This window comes from Heptranchias perlo, chromosome 16, assembly GCF_035084215.1.
Source record: "Heptranchias perlo isolate sHepPer1 chromosome 16, sHepPer1.hap1, whole genome shotgun sequence".
Lineage (NCBI taxonomy): Eukaryota > Metazoa > Chordata > Chondrichthyes > Hexanchiformes > Hexanchidae > Heptranchias > Heptranchias perlo.
In genome coordinates, this window is record NC_090340.1 from 44,703,655 (window position 1) to 44,728,682 (window position 25,028).

General features: G+C 38.3%; 1 protein-coding gene across 2 annotated transcripts; it reads right to left on the bottom strand.

The window, feature by feature from the left end:
* Positions 1 to 620: 620 nt before the first annotated feature.
* On the bottom strand, positions 621 to 22,472 carry LOC137333736 (ataxin-1-like). Of its 2 annotated transcripts, none has more exons than XM_067998057.1 (5): positions 22,339 to 22,472; positions 12,825 to 12,926; positions 12,617 to 12,690; positions 8,709 to 10,584; positions 621 to 3,228 (listed from the first exon to the last, which is right to left on the bottom strand). In XM_067998057.1, exons 4-5 carry the CDS (start codon positions 10,482 to 10,484, stop codon positions 3,142 to 3,144), a joined length of 1,863 nt encoding a protein of 620 aa, XP_067854158.1. In that variant the 5' UTR covers positions 10,485 to 10,584; positions 12,617 to 12,690; positions 12,825 to 12,926; positions 22,339 to 22,472; the 3' UTR covers positions 621 to 3,141. The 2 variants fall into 2 exon arrangements, with proteins under 2 accessions (XP_067854158.1, XP_067854157.1); XM_067998056.1 differs by having other exon boundaries at positions 3,148 to 8,365.
* Between the last annotated feature and the right edge of the window lie 2,556 nt (positions 22,473 to 25,028).

Below are 25,028 nucleotides of genomic sequence, written 5' to 3' on the forward strand. Positions count from 1 at the left end.
TCTGCATGTCTCCAATAACATTTGTCCCTTCTCTTCATTCACCAGGTTACAGGGCTGCTGAAATAAAATTGAGTTCACTCATTGGCGATGTACTCCTGCAATATCTTGACTGCTGTAAGGGCCAAGTTTCTAGGTAAGTTTGTGAATACTTTTGTGTGATAATATTTATATTCAGGGACTTGTAGTGAGATCGGTGAGAAACTATCATGGTGGTTGGATCTCAAAGAATTTTTTTTTACTACAAAAGGTTTGGCAGAAAGGTTTTGCACGACATGATGGGTAAATAACAAAGTTAGAAAATACCTGATTGGAAATAAAAACAGATACACAATAAGAAAACTGTCTGACTTATTTGACACCCATGATGTAGACAATGATCATGACAGAAGAAATTTTATTTGAATGATTGTACAAGGGATTAATTTCATAAGCTCAGAAAATGCTGGAAATACTCAGCAAATCAGGCAGCATCTGTGGAGAAAGAAACAGAACATTTCAGTTCGATGAGGGTCATCAACCTGAATCATTAACTTTGTTTCTTTCTCCACAGATGCTGCCTGACTTGCTCAGCATTTCTAGCATTTTCTGTTTTTATTTCAGATTTCCAGCATCCGCAGTATTTTGCTTTTAATTTCATAAGCAATGACTGTGTGCAGTTAATGAGCCCAGTCAATAATTACCCTGAGACAAAAGTAAAATGTAGAGTTTATATTATGCAGTGTTTACATACCAACAAATTAATGCAATAATACATAAGAAGTTAGACTCGACAATAAAAATACATTTTGTTTTGCAGTACACAAAATTAACATTAAACAGCATAAAAGGTCACAAAAATACAAATATACAAATCTAAAACTTTTAATTTTTTTTATAGAAAAAATGGTTACAAAAACACAACAAAATATAGATTAATGCTTTCAAGGATACTGGTAGGAATGCAGTGATTCTAACACCTAGAAGATGACCAATACCCATTTAGCTAAAGCGGTAAAAACCAATCCTCAGACTGAAGCTGAAGCCTTTTTTTTTGTTGGCCTATGCAGAACTTTCACCATGACCATTCCTACAGATACAATTCATATGTCAAATACCTGTAACCTTCTTGTTTATAAGATGCTGTAAGAAAATCACTGTATATCAGCACATTTTACTTTCCAAGAAACTTTACAACTAGGTTGAATGTTTATAATTTAACTATTGATTTAGGATAAGCCAACAAAAAAAAATCATTCTTAGGCTTTGAAATGGGCTCAAAACATTCAAATCTTGTATAGTGACATCCGCAGCTCATAAAATCCCTTTCAAATGTCTGTGTGAAACATCTACTTAAAAGTAATAGAATTTACACCAGGGTTCTGCATTTGTACCATTTCCCCATCTAGCAACTGTAAGTTAATGCACATTACAACAATTCCTATAATACTCAAAAGCACAATTAAAAGGAAGGAATGCCTTGGTATACGTATTTCTGTGAATGAGCACTTGAAATGTAATAATATCAGTATCAATTTTGATACAGGTATTGATCAAATCCTACAAGCAGAGAAGGAACACTTAATTCACTAAATGTATACAACACCCATGAACAAATTGGTAAAGTCGATGGAAATTCTATATTACGCATTTAGACTGAAATGCATCACTATTTATACATTTGTGATATTACCTAGTGTAACAGTATGCATGTGTATGTGACTTAAATGGACACAGATTCTATTCCATTTTAAATGGAACCTCAAAGTTGGCTAGCATTCTTCTTTCACATTTTACCTCAGCAGTAATAAAATATAAATATTACTGCTGAAATTACAGAATTAGGCGTGAAAGTCAATTCTCTTCTCTGAATCCATGTTTACCATGGATTATGCGGTGGGGCCGAAACTCAATTACCAAATGCTTTGGCGTACTTAAAGAGGGCTTTAATAGAAAATAATTTATTCCAAGAATAGTGTGAACATAATTACAAACTCTACAGTGTTTAAAAGTTACAAATGATTACTGCAGATATTATAGAATAGAAAATGTGCAAATCTTTAAAGCTGCAAATGGAATTCAATACTCAGTTAACAGCCAATAGTAAGAGGGAATCTTAGTCATCGTGTCCTGGGCTATATTTGAACCCGATTTCCAGGAATGAAAGCTAAATACTAAGGCTATTGGTCAACTGCAAAACCCAACTTTTGAATCAAATAGAAAATATTCCTTCCTCCTCCTAAGATATGTTATATTGTCTAGCTGTACATGTTGTCTCAGCCAATCGCATTCCAGAAAACCATCTATGAATAATTACACTAATTTAATTTTTAAAAAATTGAATAAATCCATTAGTGCTAAATCCATAAGTTGTTGAAACAGCAATCATTCTGCTGCACCTTATCTTTGATTTGGTACTGGAGTATACATTGACTAACACTGTTAAAAGCTAATCAATATATTTTAAGCATATATTTTACTTCTGTATGATTTAAAGACAGTCTTCCTTCTGTTTGTCTGTACAGACTAGTTAAAATGCATAAAAATTAAAACCTGTCAGCATCCCTTTGCAGAAATTTTAAATCAAATAAAACAGTAATTAGTGTTACCTTTTTATTCTTTACACAGGTTTAAAAGACCTAGGCAAGGTGTATTAGCAAACAGATGACCAGTTTTTCCAAAGGAAATAGATTTAATTATATTGCCTGTAATGATCCATTAGCTAATTAAACTAGGTAGTCAAAAAAAATTATATTTAGCACTTTGACTAAACTTTCTTGTTGTAAAGATATACATAATGTACATAATGTACATATTTTTGAACATTTTAAACTACACACAACCTACTGTAAATGTCAGAAAACACTACAGACTTTTTCATGGATAGTTTTGAAATTCAGCCAAGACTGGCTCTTCAAAAGGGATACTGTCAACTTTAAACGTGAATACTGACCATGCTGACAGACAAGACACCAATGGAAAGATGATAATAACAAAATTCCGTACTTAAATGTCTAAATAGAATTTTCTTCTTATCAAGTAGTCTGAAAGGAAACTTTAATGCATAAAAACTTCTTAAGCACAAATATATAATACTAACATTTGTTAAAGTAGCATTAAAATACAGTATGCAACCAACAGAGAATGTTACTAAGCAGGTAAAACTTACCAATTACTTTTTTCAATTTGCACTTTTGTTAATTTGAAAAATGTTCTAGTATAGAAGAACTTTCTGTACATCTCTTCCATGTTCTAACAATGCAGAAGAAACAGCATGTAGATAATCCTGCACAAGAATGCATCACTCCATGCAACAAGTTGCAAAACAAATTAAAATACCCTTATGTCTTAATTAGAATGCATCTTATCGGATGGGGCCCAAAAGGTAAAACAAAAATCTAAAAGGCTGGAATTTTGAAAAGCTACAAATTACAGTATCAAGTGAAAATAATGCAACTAAGTTGATACAGAATTTTATTTTGCAATCTTCAGTCTAACAAAAATTGGTTTTAACAGTAAAGGTAGTCAGAATCAATAATGTAAATCATTAAAATCTGATACAGTTTCTAAAGTAAAAATATTAAAGCTGCTTTTAATTCGGGTGATGAATATAAGAAATGCAGTCTAGTCCAGAGATTAGGGTATTTTTATTGTGGGATTTGGCTACAGCTCAGTTTTGTACTTTTGTACCCAGTGCTATTTTACACAAGTAAAATTTTTAACCTTACTAGACCCAAAACAAACTGCTTAAACCTTTGAACTTTGGTATAATTCCTGAAACTTTATATTTCCCTTTTACTTCTTCCCCATGTCAGTTTTTAGCACGTGCGGTTCCCATAAAAATCGTAAATGTGGTTTGAGATATAAATACTGCATGATCTGGGCAGTCATTTACTTCCAGTGACAACACTAAGGATAAAATGTTCACAAAAGTGACTCCAAGTATCACAGTTGACAATGGGCATACATTCCCTGAGGAACAAAATTTGCCTCAATCCTAGATATTACCAGTGTGCTGGTAAATATGCCAAACCTTGGATTTAAAGGTTATTTTTCTGCAAAACACTACAGCCTTTCATATCAGTAAATGCTTTTGAATAAACATTTTAAGTTTGCTAAAACACTCATGGTTTCAGGTTATGCTGCACTGTAATTTAACCAACCAAAAATATAAAGGAGGGAAAAAAAATCACTGTCAGATTACTGGGGATGCAACAGTTAATTTAAAATACAAAAGTCAGTCCATTAAGTTGTGCAAAAGTTAATGGATTTCACAGCTATGTGCGTGAATCTTTACAAGTCCAGTCCCTGGTAATTAAACACACTCAGTTTCTGATGCTACTGATCAAATATACCACACATTTTCACAAAATTAGTAAAATGACCACACTTAATCAGCTGAACATGAAAAGTGTTGTGCATAGGTTTCTCAATATTCTATTTTTTAAAATCTGTTTTAATTATTAATTGCATATTGCATTATGAAGAGGTGGTAAATTTTTCTTGTGGAAATTTCTGGTAAACTGATAATGTTACTTGGTTTCTTTAAGTTATGGTTATGGGAGATGATATTTTCAGTTTAAACTGTCAAAGTGCATAAATACAAGCTAATTACATGCCAAAAGAACATAGGTATGCACAGCAACATCAGAAAATATATTGGGCAATCTAGTTAATTAGTAAGCCTGTATGGAACGACACTCATGGCATCAGCACTGTAATCATATAAAAGTGCTAGGTGACAAAATGTTTCATATAAAATATAACACAAACTAAGGTAAATAAAAAAAGTACTTTAGCACTAGTTCTAATTCTAATATTCTTTTCACATCACCTTTAAATACAAGTGTAATTAGTCACATGGCACTGGGGTCCCCAATCACCAACAGAATAAAACCACATTTTGTAGTAGTGCACCAACTATTCTCAGAAATATAATATTCTAAAATTCCTCAGTCATTTTTCATCTTTTTCTTAGTATTTCATTATCCATCATTTCAAAAATAAAATTCTTTCCACAGATGATCTAATTATTGCACCTTTCTACTTTGCTTTCATGAAGACAGTAATCTATAAACAGCAGTGGCAAAAACAATATATCTATCACTGAAGTACATTATCTCTTCACTAAACTGAGAAAACAGGTCCACTGCAAGAGGATTACAGCTACCTGGTTCAGCTGAATTATCCCAAAACCATGACAAATTAATCTTTTAAACAAAGAAACAGAACTAATACACAAAAAGATCAAAAATTAAATATCTTTAAAAACAAAGGCATGCACAGAACTCGAGCACCATGCAGTAAGGGGAGCAGTATTCCAGAAGTGCACTTGTGTACAGTTTAATTCATCTTTCTCTCATCTAACCTCAACTATGTATATCAATGAGTCAAATGGTGAAAAGGATTACATCAGCTACATTTTTTGTATATGACCATGTAAGCTGCCACTAGTGGAACAACACCCAACTGTTCTTCACTACTTTACACAGCCCACCCCTTTTCACATGCAACTTTACCTGAAGCTTACTTTTACTCACTTTCCCATTTCTGTTTAATGGAATTAAACCACTGTTGCACCTCTAGTAGATTCTAAATATTAAATGGAATCTGGTCATTATGTTAAAAAGTGTGAAGGGAATGTAATGCCAATTAAAAAGGGAGGTTCAATTTGTGTGTGCACCCTTTGAAAGTTCTTGTTCACAGGACATCTTAAGATGATACCTCTACAGTCATTAGACTTGTTTGGTGGCAATTTCAAGCATCTGCAATACTGCACAGCAGAATAATTCAGCATGGTGTTCCAGTTCGCTCACTATTACACCAGAGTACCTAAACCTTTTTGGCTACTCTACTTTAGCTGTAAATCAGATTAATTTAGTACTAAAACTCCACAAAACACCTTAAAACACTGGTACTCAGTAGGGTACTTGATCCTCTTTGAAGGTTACAAAACAATGTTCTTAAAACATAAAAAAGGAAAATTTACTTACCTTTTGCTTATATTTATGTATCATAACCATTTACATTACTTTAAATGTAAATGTCTTGGGCCAGATTTTGCTGCAGTAGGGCATCTCGTGGTGTCCCCCATTAGTTAGACTTACAATTGCACGGCTAGGTTCTAAAATTTTTGCCTTGAAATTGCTGTAAATGCGAGCTGATAATGGCACAGCAAGGGCAACAGGGCATTTGGGACCTTGGTGAACAACAGGACGAACAGTGTGTCTCCTTTAACAATGACATTAATGGATTGAGAAATAAACAGAGGAAGGACTGAGAAGTAGGGTGAATTAGAGTGGGTGAATTCAATGTCAAATCAGGCACGGAATGAGAAAGAGAGAGAGGGAAAGAAAGATTGGATTAAGAGAGAAAAAAAAACAGACAGCAAGGAAAAGTAAGGAAAAAAAATTTTTAAATTAAAAATTTGACATTTTTAGAATCTAAAACAATTCACAACCTGAAGGAATGAGACTCCATACTTTTAATTGTTCACTTTCTGGACTAGAGCGGTTGATTGGCAACCATTAACAATTATCATGTCATTAAAATGGTACTTACACTGATAATTACTAGACTTAACTTTCTGTGGCGACTTTAATGGGCAATTAACGTGCCAATGCAGCAACTTCATGAAAATCACAGGGAGGTTAATCAGGAGATGCTGTTTTCGCAAAACTAATGGCAGAGTGGCGCAAATCAGCCAGCAACTTCTGCGATTCTCAATTCATGGGATGTCTTTTCCTTGCCAAAAATTGCTGGCCGATTTGCGCATTAGTAACGGCGGGCATCGTTCAAATGCCATTCTTTTATCAACAAAATCTGGCCCCTTAAACTTTAAACCAAGGATAAGAAAATCAATGTATCATTTGACCATTGTAAGTGTTAAATCCAGCTTATATAGGTCAACGTACTGAGAATTAGGATCTGTCCATTGGACATTAATGAGAAACTGGGCCATGCATAGCCCACACAGTACCTGGGACATACATAGTTCACTAAAGTGGAGAATTTGGATGGGTCATTCTAGGCTTAAAACCAACATGTCCTATTTAGTAGCAAAATTGGTGCTACATCTTAAAGTGATTAATGTTTTGAATCACATTTCTATGAAAATTGGGACTGCCAACACATACAAGCTCAGACCTCCCGTACATCAATGGCCCTTAGCAAAATATTTCCTAAGAACATGCATACTTTTCCACCTAAATGTTGCCAAATACCACACTTAAGGGTTTTTTCAAATGGTAGAAGTTCCTGATTTTTGTAGTTTCCTCACGTGAAAATATCAAGATTGCATTTTGTGCTTTGCCAAATAAAGTCCTCTTTTTAATAAATAAATTGTCCATCTTGAAATGTGTCATTAACAATTTTCTTTAAATTAAGTGATGACATCAATATTACATTTTATTTAATTTAAAATTTGCTTTGTTGAGAATGGAGTAAAATCCTAATTTGTCAATTGGGAAAATGAACACTAATTTGTAACAGTTATTACACTTCAAGAATATATATAGAATTTTACTGCAGGGACCTCAAGTTTAATCTTTTCATGCTTGCATACCAGGATCACCAAACCCAGTCAAAACAAGCGTTGCATGGAACAAAACACAGAATTTACTCGATTATCTCTGAAGTTGAAAAAGATTTGTTCTTCAAAAATATTGGCTTGGTACGGTTAACAGCATCCTCATTTATTATTTTTTAAAATCTGTTCTGTCAGACATTCCTTATTTGTTGTTAATGTTCCAATGGCAGATCTAATCTCTTCTATGCTGCAAATGTTTTGTGAAAAATATCAAAAGTACATTTCAATACATTAATATAACTGGTAAAATGCTGTCCTAGGAGGTGTGAAACTGTCTTAATTTTTACTCCCCCAGAGTTCATGCAGTTATTTCCCAGCATTTGAACGTCCTTCAATTGAAAGTTTGACTTCCTGTGGTATGAAGGAAGGCCGGGAGGAAGTTTTTGCCTCCTCTGACTGAAAACCATCTCTTTGGAAAACCGGGGTGGACCAGCGACGTTGATAATTCGGGTGGCTGGGAATGCCTGTGCTTTCAGAGTCCGTATGCAAAGGCTGCATGACGGAGTCTTTCGAATGATTGCTAACCTCAGAGTTTCTACTTGAGACTTCTGGAGGAGCTAAGACAACCTCAGATGTTCCCACGGTCCTTGAACCATGAACTGAAATAGTATTGATTGGAGAGGATGCTGGCTGGGTAGAGCTCCTGCCAGAAGTTTGGACGCTGAGTGATATACAGACATTACCCACTGTAAGTCTTTGACATGAAAGTCCAAAGAGGTGTGCAGTGCGTTCTGGATTACAAGAGGACCAACCCTGGCCAAATACAAAGAATGGGTGCTCTGGAGGGACCTCTACACTCACCTACAACACAGGAGAAAAATCACAATGTCTCAATCCCACAGTAAAACATTTACATTCATTAAATAAAAACAATTTAATTTCCAATGGTAACCACACAAATTTTAACTTTGTTATTGCAAACACTTCCATCACCGGCCTGGCTGCATTTTACAAGTGTTTTAAGCAAAAAAAAAGGCCTGGACTCCATTGCATCACCAAATCTATGGGGCAACCCAATATTTGGGTACCTGTTTGATGTCTGGCAACAATATTAGTTCAAGCAGGAATGGACTAACTTGGTAACTGGTTTTGAACCAGTATCTTTTTCTTTAAGGAGATTACCTGTAATATACTGCAGACTCACCTTTGTTTGAGGTTCTCCTACAGAGAAATGGAGGGTGACATAGCCGGGACGCTGGCTTTCCACAACGTCAATCACTGTACTGGAGTCAATCTTTAACCCAGCACTAATCTCTGCGCTACGCACAAAGTCCTGTGCTTGCAAGTCTTCTACACGTTTCAGTTCCCCATTCGCTAACTGGATGATGGCACCTTTCATAAAGTGTGAAGGAATATGAGCAGGTGGGGACTGCTGGACCAAGACAGGCTGAAGGAGTGGTACTGTGGGATGTGACGCTGGAAGTGGAACCACTGTACAAGCTCTTGTTTGCCCATCAAGATGTCTATGAACTATGGGTTCTGTAGTTATGGCAACATTATTAACCAATGCATCCTCCACAAGAACAGGGGCATCAACAGGCATTAATACTGGTTGCCCATTGGCTAATACCATTGTTTTATGCATATGTCCACGTTGGTCATCTAATGGTTGCCTTTTGAGTCCTGTGGTAACGTGCTGTTGAGCAGGCAGATATAGAGACCGTGGTAATTCTTCATTAGAACAAAATTCCGAAAGGTTCTTACCTGGAATGATTTGTGAGTGGTGTCTTACTTGCTCTTGACTTTTGAATGAATTCTGTGAAACTTTCACATTACTAAAGACTTCTTTTCTAACAACTACAGGACCCTGAGCTACTTGAGCACCCAAACTCCCAACCACTTGTTGGACTTCTAGGTCTGTGTCTGGTGTACTCCTCTGTGCTGGAGAGATAACCTCACTCCTTGGTTCCCTGTGAGCAAAAAAATGGGGACTGCCTCTTGGGTTTTCCATTGATAAGGCAGATAGCTGGGCTTCTTTTCTGCTGCCAACATAATGGGGTGCCTGAAGTTCTATAAATCTCTCGTGTCGTGGTCGTCTCTCGAAATTTTGATGGTCTGAATCTCCTTCCCCTCGGTTTGTTGAGACTTCCGATATAGTTTCAGCAGTTTCTTTGTCTTTTGCCATCTGAAGACTATATCTATTTTCATGACAGATATCTGGATTTGGCACTGCTGTGGCAAATGTTGCATATGATGGTGTTAACAGCGAAGGTTGAAAATGGAGTGGGACCCTACCATGGGCCATGCCTTGCGAAAGATCTGCCGTGGTTAGGTGAGGCAGTGGTCCTTGTGGAGTCAAACTGTGTATGGGAGAACCAGTGGCTTTATTATAAGCTTGTGCAGGAGATGCTGTCTGTGGAGGAGGAGTGGCAGCCTCAGCCATCATGGAAGGATATGAGACAAGGTGGGAAAGATGAGAGGTGGGGATGCCCATGGCTGGAGAAATCAGTGGATTTGGCAGAATCCCATGAGAGACATATGGCACCGGGTATGGAGTTCCTACAAATTGCAGTGAAGTGTGGGGTAATTGGGTGTAATGAACAGGAGTATATGGAACTCCATGGTGCTGAAGAAGCGGAGATGCAATGCTGTATGCTGGTGAGAGATGCCCCATATTCACCAATGAATGTTGAGCACTTAGTGAATAGTTTGCAGAAGGTACAGCCAATTTGTACATCATGCCATACTGATCCACTGCGACTCCTGATGAACTTTCACCATTATCAGCTCTGACTCCATATCTCAGCGTTGTTTGGTTCTCTTCAGCAGCACTTCTCGACCAATCAGCATCACTTACAGTGGTAATACTGGCTGGCAAAGTATTATTTTTTAAGACCTCCTCACCTCCAATACTATTCTGTAGTAGTTCTCGTTTCTTTGGTGGCAGGCATTCTTGGTTTCGCTCATAAGCAGGTTTCATATTGTACTCTGGAGTATTATTTTTCCTATATCACTGAGGAATGTCAGCAGGAGAACAAAGATATTCTAGAGCTCGCCTCAAACCACCTGCTGACAGGACCCTAATCAGTTGGAGGAAAAACAGAAAATATGTAAGTGACAATAAAACAACTGAAAAAAATATATAAATAAATTGCTTTTGTACCTTAAAATGCATGACATTCTCAAATTAAAGACAAAAATTTCTAGATTTATTCTAATTGTTGCTCATCAGGCTGATGGATGTCATTCTTGAGTAACAGAAAGTACTTCCACTTTTAGTAACTAGTGTCAGTATCAAATTTTTCAAAGTCAAACGAGTATCCTAATGCAGAGTACGCCTTCTCTACACTGCCTCAACAATATGCTTCAAACTCAATCATACAGGAGAATCTTTTGGGCCGCTGACTGAGACTGCCAATTCGGTCTTGAATTATGGATGATTTCACACTATAGTCAGTGATCAGTACAAACTGGGGTAAGACTCAAGGCACATATAGTTGCCAGGAAGTCTGAAATGAAAATAGATAATGCTGGCAAAAGAGAATAAAAACAGGTCAACACAATGACTCCACCCCACCAACACTATGTTCTGATGAAGGGTCTATACTTGAAACATAAACCCACCTCCCCTCTCTTGGACACTGACAATCCCTCACACAACCAGCATCACCTGCTGTGAAGAAAATGAAAGACACAGGTGAGGTTTTATATTACTACTGTCAGTGTTCAGACCAGAGGGGGCGAAAAGAGCCCAGGAGAAAGATGGGATACTGTTCCTGAAGCTTGCATTGAGCCCAATCTAACTTCTTTGTCTTTGGTCTTCACTGCTCCAAAGAGGCCAGATTGGGAATGAGAAGGGGAGTTAACGTAGAAAGCCACAGAGAGATCAGGGTCACACTTTCAGTCAGACCTCCTACATTTGCAGATTTTTTCTTTTTTTCCTGTTTTCTCCAATTTCTCACCTTTTTGTTCATGTGGGCCTCTTTCACATCTTTTTACGCTGGTAGCTGTTTGCACATTTTTCTTCTTTTAACTTCTTTCCATTGCCTGACTGATCTTTTACATCATCCAATAGTTTGGAGATTATTCAACCCGTTAACTCCCTGTGATTGGAGTATCTGTTGATTCTCTCACTCTCCCCTTTTTTCCTCCTTTTTAATCCAACCTTATAAAATGCTTGCTTATATTTTCGTTTTCAGTTCTGATGAAGGTTCTATCCCTGAAATGTTAACCTGTCTTTTCTCTTTACAGATGCTGACTGACCTGCTGTGTATATCCAGCATTCTCTGTTTTTGTTTCAGATTTCCAGCATTTGTAGTTTTTTTTCTTTGTCCTGAAATCATTTGATTTAGTCATTAATGGAAAAGTGTTGTCAATGTAAACCACTCCCTCGTTTTTGTAAGTTAACAATCCTAACTTGCAAGATATAATGTATAATGGGGAAATTTACACACACGGTATGTTTTGCAGCAGCAGAGCTGTAAGTGCGCAAAACATATTTTGCATGTTTAAATTCCAGGTCACCGGTAACACAAAATATCATTCCAGTTCTTTCAATCTATCACTGTGTTTCTCAGGCTCACATGCATTTTAGCTTTAATCAGCAGCATGCATGAAGTGTCAGTGCTTTGCCTTTTTCTGTCCATCGGAGTTTGGAGGAAGTTACCAGCTAGTGCAACAGCCAACTGAGTGCATGTAGGTTGTAACTGCACCAGGTGAGGAAAGGCAGAACTTTGACATTGCACATATGCTGCAGATTAAAGTGCCAGTGAGCTTGAGAAACAGTTGCAGAATGAAAGAGCTAACAGTATACACGAACTTAGAATTTTTACGATAAAAATTTAGCAATTTGCAACTATAGCAAATTTTCTAATTGTGAATTTAACCCATTTTACAGTATTTAGAATTAATGTACTTTACCTACCTGCACCCCATTCAGCAGGGAGCTATTTGCTGATGTCAGCTAAGGCTGCTATTACCAAACGCCTCCATAGGAACTAACGTGGACTGGCATCCTTTATATTCCCGTATATCAGTTGGGAACAATCTGAGCCAGAAACCTCAGTCATGCCCAACGAACACACACAGCATCTAGATCATTCTAAACCTTACCTGTGAGTGTTTCTATTGACACTGGGTGCCCAAAGTGGAAAAATGTTCTGTTTCCCAACACTGGGATCCTTCACCTGATGAGCACAAAAAAGATTAAATGCAAATAACACAGTATTGGTGTAAAGAATAAGCAACACAACTTTCAACAGTTCCGGGTCACATTTCATTCACAATTTTTATATTAAATCTTAATAAGAGGGTGAATTACCTCACACATTAAACCTTCCATATTTGATCAATAACTAACATAATGCCAATCATTCCATCATCAACTAAAGTAGTATCCAACAAGGTGACTTCTACCGTGATCCTAAAAATGAAAAGGAAAAATAAATTATTTTTGGTTAATATATTGTGTAACATAAATCAGTAAGATTTCAGTAAAGTGTAATACTGGCTGTGTGAAATTTTCATTTGAGTTGTGAAATGCACCCAGCAGTACAATTATAGAATTTTTTCTTTCAAACCTTAGGATGAGAGCATTTTGTACTAAACAACACTAAAGTGAAGTAATGGTGGCTACAGCTCCATGAGTAGTGGTGGGAGCAATTTGAGGTGATAAATTAGGAGCAACGCTACTAGCTTTCCCATTTTCATGAAAAAGTGGAAGGAATTGTGGAATGTGATCTCCAAAACACTAACAAACATCACAGTAAATGAGATCAATTTTTAAATAAAGATTTGACTTAATTAGTCATCAGATGGGATAATGTTTCCAGATTAGACCCTTCCTAATAACCTTTCTGATAAAGGGTCTACATCCAAAGTGTTAACCCATCTCAGATAAAATACCAGAGGGTGACCCATACTTTTGGAACTGTATCGAAGGAAAGTGTCGATGCTTCAGAAGATGATGAAAAAAAGTATCTGAAAAAGGAAAAGATACTTGAAACTAATGTAATGAAGCACCTAATATTTCAAGATTATCCATATTCCAGATGCAAAGGCAATATATTAAAGAAAATCAACATGGTTCTGACAAATATCTCTCAAAGTTTGTAAGACAATGAATTAAATAAATAAACAACTTGCCCCACTGGAGTACTTCAGACATCAACATAATTGTCACGTTCTCAGCTGTTTGCCAATTTGGGGTTGGTTTTTATTGTGATGTTGCTATTAAGTTAAATTCAATCCACAAGGAGTTAACTCCTAAATGGGAATGCTGAATAGATCCAATAGCTGGGACCAGACAAATTGAGCAACCGAATTCTGTTTCTTGCATACTGTATCAGTTTAGGAAAAGGGGTTTCATTAGTACATTTTAGAGACATTTGCACTGTAACAGTAGAATGCTTCTATTTATTAGGCACAGCAGAAGTCTTAGACTAGACAATATGTTGCCATGGCCCCCACACCAAAAGGGGTGGGGGAGGGGTAGGAGGTGATAGTTTTGATTGGCAGCTCAGGAAACCAATCCGCACCACTGTGTGAGTTGAAGTTTGAAACTATCAGACAGGCTGAGAGCTCTCTTCCAAATTAGCACCACACTGTTCTGCAAATACTGAGTTGTAAAGTGAAACTATGCCCATCTCAAAGGCTAAGTTTGCATAGTATTATTTTTGATATGACAAGCAATAATGTAAAATAGGTTGAATTTCACTAAGAAACATATTGCGTATAAAATAAATCAGTTCACTGGTTATAACTGGCTCATCTCACTGCCTTCTGGAAGACAGACAAAAACACAGATGCGAGTTCACAGAATTCAGTACACAGAACGAGGGTCCCTATTGTTCCAACCCCCAGTCATGTTATCACAGATTGTCTCCAGATTGTAGGGGACGTGGACTCAGCTTACGGGAGTGACCGGTAACCTGAATCCTACAGAATATTTAATGCAGATTAGAGATTTGTAACAATCACACAAATGCAACACTTCTACCTTACACATTAATACAACAATACTATATAGTAAGCCTATGTATTCTGTCCAAACAATTAGACACACAAAATTAACTTTAAATTTCTAATTCTTTTTTACTGTGTAATACTGAAAATATTTAAGCTGCTTCATGTCGAGAAACATATTCAGTTATATCATGGCAGTTGTTGAAATGTTATAACAATGCTATTTAATAGGGGATAAACTTATTTCTTTCTCTTCCTCCACCCCTAAATTTTCTCCAATCCTCTCTTCATGCACCAGCACCTCACTCAAACGTTAGCTGGCTTACTGAGTATTCACATATTATTTCACTGTTTGATTGTGAATGGCTCTGAATTTGTCCAGTATTCACCCATATGTAATTTCTAACTGGGATCATTTTAGCAATCATGAGCGGAACTCTGGCTGATTTAACCCCCCCACCACATCCTCCATAGCTCAGGGCACTGCGGTTAATTATGAAGCTTCCCACAAAAGATTGGCCAAGTCAACAAAGACCAGGGATCAAAACTGGGGCTTTTCTGGTCTACATAGTTCAGCATTGTATCACATGGCAAATTTATCTAAGCTATTTCTAATTTTGTTCTTCACCATGCAGGAAAATAAACTGATCCTTTACCGGTTATCAACACACAGAGGACAAGCAGAAGACAGCATGCACCTTCAAATAGAATTCTCATGGAGGAGAGACATAACATTAGCTTTTCTGAAAATGATTCTTATTACGAACGACTACTCCACCTCAAGAACCAAAAACTAACTGATGGTAGGGTATTACTAACAGCTACTGTACTGCTGGCATTCAGTATAGTCCCAAATCAAATTGAATAAATGTCCAGAGCTATCAGTAATGTATCATGTATCACAAGTAGGACATTGAAAGACTCAAAGATCCTGAATTTTGAACACAGTGCTTCAGCTTTAATATTTAACAGGATAGTCTTCTGATTATCACTTTGCTTCATTCAAGAAAGTATAGTAAATTGAATTAAAATTCAGCTACTTTAAAAAAAATTGCTCCTTACTTAACTGACACGTTCATTCTTAATGGAGACTAGTTTCCAGTGATTTCCTGAGGTAAATGGATTATTTTGCTGGAAGGCACCATCTGAAATTAGCTGACTGATAGTCTGTGTGTTCTTCTGCAAGTAGGCTGCATTTAACCTTCACATTCATACAAAAATAACAAAGTTTTGTGACATAAAGCGAGATGAAGACCAAACAATTTAACGTACGAAAAATAATTTGCAGTTGAATCCAAAATTCAACATCCCAACATCAATAAATTGTGTTTACAGTTTGTATAATGGATGTCTCCAGACCAATTTGAATTTTCCCATCTTAACCTTAACTAGGACTTAATCACACCATGTATGAAACTGCATTCACAAAAATAGGCCAAGAATCACTGGATCTGCTCTTGCTGGTGTGGGATCTACTTTGTTAACTGTATCGGGCAACATCTAACATCAAAACCAGGAAATAGCTCAGGCAACACCTTTACAACACAGATCAAAGGAGACAAATATAAATGTACAGTAACTTGCATTACTTTTAGAATCAATGACTCAACTAAAACAACAGATTTTAATGCAATCTAAATACAAGCAATATGGTCAAATACACAACTATCAAAATGGCTGATGGACACTACCTTCCATATAACTAATGTTTAAAATCAAAAGAAAGAACTTGTATTAATATACTGCCTTTCACATACACAGGACATCCCAAAGTGCTTCACAGTGTAGTCACTGTTGTCATTTAAATGAATGTGACAGTCAATTTGCACAACAGAAATATTGGAGGTGAAATTCAATTCTGGTGGGGGTACAAACAGACGGGAGTGGATCGGTCGGACATTATATCCCTATAAGATTTTCCTAAAGGGTGTATAATAGGCGGCCGATCCGCTACCTGAAGTTGAATTTCATGAAAATGATCTCTCACGCTCACTTGCTTTCCCTCTCCCTCTCTCATACATTTAAACATAACTGACCAAGACTTAGAGTTCAGCATGCCCAAGTCAGGTATAGCATGACCAGATCCAACGTAAAGCATGCTCTGCCTGCAATAAAATTGTACCTTAACTCCAGCTTCAGAAGAACATCCCTTCTGCTTCTGATTTTTTTTTCCTAATTCCAACATATGCCATTATTATAGCCCCTCAGGGGAAGATTAGCAATATGTAGCGAAACCATAGGGAATTTTGCGCTATGGACTCACAACCACCATGAACTGGATCGAGCCCGCCGAAACCACAATTTACAGAGAAGCCTGCGCAGCTTCCAGAATGGACACTTTTGCTATTTCAGCTGGGCTGCATTCTGCTAACTTACTGCGCCATGCAGCTTTCCCTCCCCTAAAACAAGAATTCAAAATGATATGTGGCCAAAGGTGCATCACATTATGCTATATATGCAAACAAAGCGTGTGTTACTGTAATGCTAATGGGCTGCACCCAGAGCTGCACAGTGCTGAGACCACCGTAGATCTGCTTGTGGCAATTTACAAGTGGAAATATAATCGATGACAAATGAAGAAATCAACAATTCACAGACAGACACTGTCTTGGAAAGAAGTTATTTAGATCTACACACTATTATGTCTGTCTTTGTACCATGCGCTGCGTAAGAATTAAGGTCAGGTTTGCTGGTATGTAAGAACGCAAAACTTCAGTTTGCTCAGCCTGTCCAAATGTAAACAACGGCACCCGCAGCAAGATAAGAGGAACGATAGTCTCAAGTATTTTAAAAAATTGGGAGAACTGCACCATATTGTGTGGTATTAAGCCACAGGGTGGTCACAAATTCAATCCTTGGCTAATCCTTAGCTAATCTCAACCAGGGTGGTGGTAGTAGTGCTACAACTAGTCTCAGCAGTCAGTACCCTTTGCCGAGGGAGGGAAACATCAACTATGGCTCCCACTCCTGACCAATGTCCTGTGAGCACTAATAAAAATAAATGTGGGTGAACATCAGGTAAGGACAGGATCGGGCTGGGCTGTGTGCCATCCACGATTAAACAGTCTGCCAACAATCACAATCCGCCTTTCTTTCACCTTGGAAATGTGTTTATATCCGTTCATCTTATCCCCAAGAAAGGTGATCTCATGCCCTTCAAACTAATGCCTGAATACCCTTACTTCAATACTGTCTAAACTTAGGGAAGCTGCTGTTAACTCTCCAATTAGCCATCACCTTAAAAGTTCCAGCCAAATCCATATCACCGGTATGGTTTCCAGCATGGGAAGTGGTGCTGGGACCACTGTTGTTCACCATTTATATAAACAATTTGGACTTGGGAATCGGAAGTACAATTTCAAAATTTGCAGACGACAACAAATTGGGGGAATAGTTAATATCGAGAAGGACAACAACAAAATACAGGAAGACATTAATAAACTTGCAGAATGGGTGTGTAATTAGCAAATGAATTTCAATATAGATAAGTGTGAGATATCACATTTTGGTAGGAAGAATAAGGGGGCCACATACTGCTTGGATAATAAGAGTCTAAATGGGCAGAGGAGCAAAGGGATCTGGGGGGACAGATACACAAATCACTAAAAGTAGAGTCACAGGCTAATAAGGCCATAAAAAATGCAAACCAAGCACTGAGGTTCATTTCTAGAGGGATAGAATTGAAAAGCAGAGAAGTTATGTTAAACTTGTATAGAACCTTGGTTAGACCACACTTGGAGTACTGTGAATAGTTCTGATCTCCATATTATAAAAAGGATACACAGGCACTGGAGAAAGTGCAAAAAAGATTTACTAGGATGATACTAGAACTGAGAGGTTATACCTATCAGGAAAGATTGAGCAGGCTGGGGCTCTTTTCTCTAGAAAAGGCTGAGGGGAGACCTGATAGGAGGTCTTTAAGATTATGAAAGGGTTTGATAGAGTAGACGTGGAGAAGATGTTTCCACTTATAGGGGAGACCAGAACTAGGGGCATAAATATAAGATAGTCACTAATAAATCCAAAAGGAAATTCAAGGAAAACTTCTTTATCCAGAGAGTGGTTAGAATGTGGAACTTGCTACCACAAGGAGTTGTTGAGGCAAGTAGCATAGATGCAGTTAAGGGGAATCTAGATAAACATATGAGGGAGAAAGGAATAGAAGGATATGCTGATAGGGTTAGATGAAGTAGGGAGGGAGGAGGCTCGTGTGGAGCATAAACCATGGACCTGTTGGGCCAAATGGCCTGGTTCAGTGCTGTGCATTCTAAATAATTCCACTGGTTATCTTGCTGCCCATGTTATGCAATGTTGGAATTCTGATCTTGAACACTTTGGTGAATGTTTTGTCTTTGTTTTGGACATCTCCAAGGTCTTTGATGGGGTCTAGCATTGTGGACTTCTAAACAGGTTACCATCACAGGGCCTCCCATCAATGCTATAATCATATCTAACTAATTTTCTCCCAAATCACTATGCATACTATAGTTGATTTATCGTCTGACCATTATCTTGGGGGTTCCCAGCGCTCTATTTTCTGTCTCTCATTCTCTTCCTTTGTCAAATTAATGACCTCCTCCACTCATTATCCAACCCTATCCACTAGTTTGCTTATGATTCCACTTTACCTTCATCAACTTCCTTCAGATCTCATGCTCTCATTATTCACATCCTCCAGTCCTGATCGCCTCTATGCACCTGAATAGGGCAATCAAAAACTTGTTTCTTTCAATCCCTCAAAGGCAGTTTCTTTACGTCTCTCAAAAGTCTAACTTCTTACCAACAGCTCCACCTTTAGTCCTTTCTCTTCGATTGTCACCTTGCGTTTACTGTTATCTTCTCCTTCCAGTGGAACTCCCATACTTCCTCCATTACTAAAACTACTTCCAAGAAGCTTAGTTTCCTATTTCACGGCAAACATTTTTCCTCTCAACAACTTCTAAAGTCTGTCTGTAATGCTCCACAAGGTAGAGTGCATCAAAGACTAGCACTGCAACTATATCTGCAAAGGCTCTTCTAGCATTTCTCTCATACTCCTGGGTAGAATACAGAAAAAAAACGTATCTGAAAAATGACCCCATTCTCAGCTTTAGCCTCCAACCTCTCTCTTTCCTTCACAATCTTTCTGGCCGTTCTCTATTTTATTGACATTACTGATGAAAGGAAAGTATTAGAGAAGTTAGTTGAGCTAAAGAATAAAGTGTCAGGACCTGATAGGATATATTCAAGGATTCTGAGGGACTCAGAAGAAATAGTGGGAAGGTTCTACTGAGAGTGGATGTGTGCCATAGGTCTGGAGAGTAGTCAGTGTGAACTCAGCTTCAAGAAAGGAGACAGATCTAATTTAGATAATTACAGGCCAGTTAGTTTAACATCTGTGGCAGGGAACATTTTGGAATCTTTAATTAAAGATTAAATTACCAAATAACTAGATGAAAAGAAAATAATTAGAAGTAGCCAACACAGATTTTAGAAAGGAAAATCATGCATGACTATATACGTATATTCAAGGTTGAGATAGATAGATTTTGGGACTCTAGGGGAAATTGAGGGATATGGAGATCAGGTGGGAAAGTGGAGTTGAGGTCGAAGATCAGCTGTGATCTTACTGAACGGCGGAGCAGGCTCAAGGGGCCGTGTGGTCTACTCCTGCTCCTATTTCTTATGTTCTATGACGAACTTGATAGAGTTCTTTGAGGAGGTAACATATATGGGGGGAATGCAGGGGATGTGGTGTACATGGACTTTCAGATAGCCTTTGACAAAATACCACACAAGAGACTATTGGAGAAGATTAAGGGGTATGGAACTAGGGGAACGGTAACAATTGTACTAAAAGCTGGTCAGAAGGAAGAAAACAGAGTATAAGTTAAAGGCAGTTTCTCAGAGTGGTTGGAAGTGGTAGAGGTGTTCTGGGACCAGTTCAGTTCACTGTGTAGATCAATAATTTGGATACAGGTCTAGAGGGAGTGGTGTCCAAAATTACAAATACCACTAAAATAGGAGGCATAGTAAATAATTCTGAAGACCAAAGGAAACTACAAGGAGATATTGATAAGGTGATGGAATGGGAAAAAAGGGGCAGATGAAATTCAATGTCAGTAAATGTGAAGTGGTACATTTTGATAAAAGAAATAATAGAAATAATTATACTTTGAATGGGAGCAGGGTGGATGACGTGGAAGGGTGGGGGAACTTGGGGCTTCGGATTCGCAGGATATTAAAAATAGCACTTCCAGTAGATAGAGCCATAAAATAGCTAACTGGGTTTTATGGCAAGAGGTATAGAATATAAGAGTCGAGATGTAATGGTGAATCCATGTAAAACCTTAGTAGGTCCACAGTTGGAGTACTGCGTAGAGTTTTGGACTCCACACTATAGGAAGGATAATAAAGCAATGAGAAGGTACAGCGCTGGTTTGCTAGGATGCCACTGGGAGTGAGGAAATATAAATATGAAGACTTGAAAAATTGGGGTTGTTTTTGTTAGAACAAAGAAGATTATGGGGTGATTTGTTAGAGATGTTTAAAATTATGAAGGAATTGGAAAGAGAAGGGTTGGTCGGTCCTTAAGGATAGAGAACCTGCTACCCCTACACATGACTCATGTTACATGATTGACTCTTAATGAACTCAATGCAACTAGGGATGGGTAAGAAATGTGGCCTTGCTAGCACCACCCACATCCCGAGAGCAAATATTTTAAAAAGTAGGTAGAAACAGGTTGTTTCCAGTGATTGAGGGATCTAGAATGAGGACATAGATGTAAGATTAAATGTAAGAGATTTAAGACAGAGAGCTGGAGAAACTTTTTTTTATATATACAGAGGGTTGTGAGGCTGTGTAACCAGAGTCAGTGATTGAAGCAAGGACCGTGTCAACTTTTAAGACCAAGACAGGTGGTTGAAGGGAAGGGGAATAAAAGGATATCGGAACAGAATGGGCACATGGGATTAGGACTACTGCTCATGTGGGAGATAAACACCAACACAGACTGAATGAACTGAAATGCCTGCTTCCATGTTGCAATTTGTAATACTATGGTGAGTGGTTCTCAGAACTTCCCTCTGTATTGTTCCTTCAGAGATCTGAATGTGCTCTCTCCTCTACACCCTCTTCCTTACCCTCCCTATATCTCCAATGTGTTGAAATCAAGACTCATGGCACAGTCTCCTACCCTAACTTATTCTTTCCTACCACTTCAAAATTATGGAACTCTATGGCTCCCTCACGCTTTCTTGTCCTACAATCGTAAGGTTTTTAAAAACTCAAACTGTGGAGGGGCAGTACTCCATTCACTCCAGTAGTTCTCTGGTACAAGTGGCCATTCTGCACGTGAGGCTAGACAGTGAATGTCGGTAGGCTGTTCCTCAAATTCAGTCCTCATCAGACATCTACATACGTGCATTTGTCAACAAAGCAGATCTGGCTGAATTTCCTCTCCCTAGTTCTGAGGCCAGTTTTAACCTACCACCTCCCTAACCAAGTACTAACTTAGCACAGACTAGGAATCAAATCTGCTACCATCCTGATTTTTACAATTCAGAATCACACTGGTCAGTGATCTTACAAACTGAGTAATCAGGAGATTATTGTTGAGAATTTACTTTAATTGTGACAGTAGAATTGTCTACATTAAAGAAACACAAAGCTCAAACGAATTTCTTTATCAGTAAAGTTACTTATTATGCTTGTTTTGAAAGTCAGTTTACTTAACACTATCCCTCTAACCCTAACTAAACAAGCAGTATTTCCCAAATCTCAAAGTTACACCACTGACAGGCCCAGCAGGAAACTGGATTCTTCTTACAGGTTTGTAAACTTCAACAAAACAGACTGTAAGATTCCTTTTTGTGGATTTTTTTCTTTACCTGCAAATCTCATCCCGATTCCAGCAGCCTCTGCAAATTCATGGGTTTTCCCCTCCGTAACCAAGCCTTAGATTTTCTTTCACCTGAAAATTAGAAACTCAACAGCAGAAAAAAAAACTTTACAGCGACAAACACCATGGCGCAGGCTGATGGCGTCACCCCGGCGTCCGACCTCGGAGAACAGCAGGACGCGGTCCTCCGGTAACAGTGCCCCCTCGGCATGGGAGGACTGCGGGAAAACTACAGCCGGCAAAAGCGCCCCCTAACTGTGGGAGGAGGTGAAAACTACCAACAGCATCGGCGTCCATCAGAAAGGAAAGTGAATAGTGTAAAATGCTGCAGAACTGGGCGAATGCTGGAGAGGGTGCTCAGTAAAGTTGTTTGGGATACGGGTTCAACATAATGCAGGCTGAATGGACAGAAATCAGTGTAATAATTCAACAGTCCATACCACTGATGCACCACTTGGGGTTTCCATTTCTACTCTGCTCCTTCATTGCTTCAACCTTCTTACTATCGACAGACTCCCTTCGCTGCTAACTGTTCCTGCCCAGGCCAGCAACCTGGTGCTCTTGGCTCCACTAAATGGCTGGCTTCCTCTCAAATGTGGCTTGTCCTCAGCTGACCAACCTTTGCTCCACAATTGCTTCCACTACGTGAATTGTAGAACGTTACAGACTGTTTTGGATTCTGCTCTACCAAACTCGGATGCTAAAGGCTCTATGCTTAGTGACAATGCAAACAATCTAACGTCCCTAAACACCCATATTTCATTGTCCATCAGCAGTCTTGGACCACTCCTGGATAAATGGCATCCTGGACCACAAACCTTTCTCTTTCGCAAAGCACATGAGAATTGTTGCATTTCTACTTCTGCTGGCAAGTCTCATCTATGAAATGAGTACTGGCCCTCAATGCCCATATATGCCTGGAACTCCTCACCTAGTCCTGGATGCTCCACCATTTCAGCCTAACCACAGACTTCTGACAACCATTTCTTAAACTTGCACCTATAGGATTTGCTTTAGTCTCCTCTGTATTTAATATATAATCTAATGCTACTTTAGCTTTATCTATTTGCATGAACATATTAGCGGCCACTTTGACCCTGAACTTCCTCCCTATGCTAGCCACCTTGTGGCCCTCTCTGCTTTTCCCATCTACTCCTGCTGTTCTCACCTATGCTTTTATTACCCCAACACTCCAGTCCTCAAATGTCCTCCCTGCTGGCTTCTCAAACTACTTGTTATGCAAACTCCAACTTATCCAAAACTCTGTCACCCACACTAAGGCTCACTCATTTTGCATGTCCTTGCTGAGCTCTACTGGCTCCCTATCTCCCAAAGTTCCACATTTAAAATACTTGTCCTCATCTACAAATCCCTTGATAGCCTTGCCCCACCCTATCTCTATAACCTTCTCCAGCATGTACTCTATGGTTCACCAACTGCATTTTTCAGCAGGAGAGGAAACTATCCCTTGCCTGAGGTAGTGAAGCGAATTGTAGTCCCCCATTGCTGTGTCAATTTGCACACAGATTGGGGATCAAACATGGGACCTTCTGAAATATATATGTCACATAATATATTTACCTATCAATGTATTGACCAATTATTATTTTATATACCTACTGTATTTTCATTTAGGAAAATAGAACTTCACATCTGGTTATGTATTTCATTGCTGTTTGTGGGACCCTGCTGTGTGCAAATTGGCTCTTGTGTTTCCCTACATTACAACAGTGACTACACTTCAAAAGTACTTCCTTGGCTGTGAAGCACTTTGAGACATCCTGGGGTTGCGAAAGGTGTTATATAAATGTATGTCCTTTCCTTTCCTTTCCTGCCTGTAATCATAGCTCCTCCCCTGTGACATCTTGAATAATCTGAACATTACATGTAAGATGTAATAAATAGGGAAGAAAAACAATCAATTAGAAAACTGGTCTTATGACTCATTTGAGTATTTCAATGCAAATATAATAAATGCAATAAATGCATTGGAATAATAATTACATTGAATGTATAGCACAGAAACAGGTAATTCAGCCCAACAGGTCTATGCCAGTGTTTATGCTCCACACGAGCCTCCTCCCACCCTTCTTCATCTAAACCCATCAACATAACATTCTATTCCTTTCTCCCTCATGTGTTTATCCAGCTTCCCGTCTCAACTACTCCTTGTGGTACCGAGTTCCACATTCTAACCATTCTCTGGGTAAAGAAGTTTCTCCTGAATTCCCTATTGGATTTATTGGTAACTATCTTATATTTATGGCCCCTAGTTCTGGTCTGCCCTGCAAGTGGAAACATCTTCTTCACAACTGCCCTATCAAACCCTTTCATCTCTTAAAGACCTCTGTCAGGTCAGCCCTCAGTCTTCTCTTTTCTAGAGAAACAAGCCCCTATTCAACCTTTCCTGATAGGTATAACCTCTCAGTTCTGGTATCATCCTAGTAAATCTGTTTTGCACCTTCTCCAGTGCCTGTACATCTTTTTATAATATGTAGTCAAGAACTGTTCTCAGTACTCCAAGTGTGGTCTATCCAAGGTTGTATGCAAGTTTAACATAACTTCTCTGCTTTTCAATTCTACCCCTCTAAAAATGAACCCCAGTGCTTAGTTTGCTTTTTTTTAAATGGCCTTATTAACCTGCATCGTTACTTTTAGTGATTTATGTATCTGTACTCT

Excerpts from the sequence above, each read along its gene's own strand:
- LOC137333736 (XM_067998056.1), bottom strand. The coding sequence starts at position 10,484 with ATGAAACCTGCTTATGAGCGAAACCAAGAATGCCTGCCACCAAAGAAA. Across the intron at positions 8,366-8,708 it reads TAGGAGAACCTCAAACAAAG|GTGAGTGTAGAGGTCCCTCC; the intron begins GTGAGTCTGCAG and ends CCTGTGTTGTAG.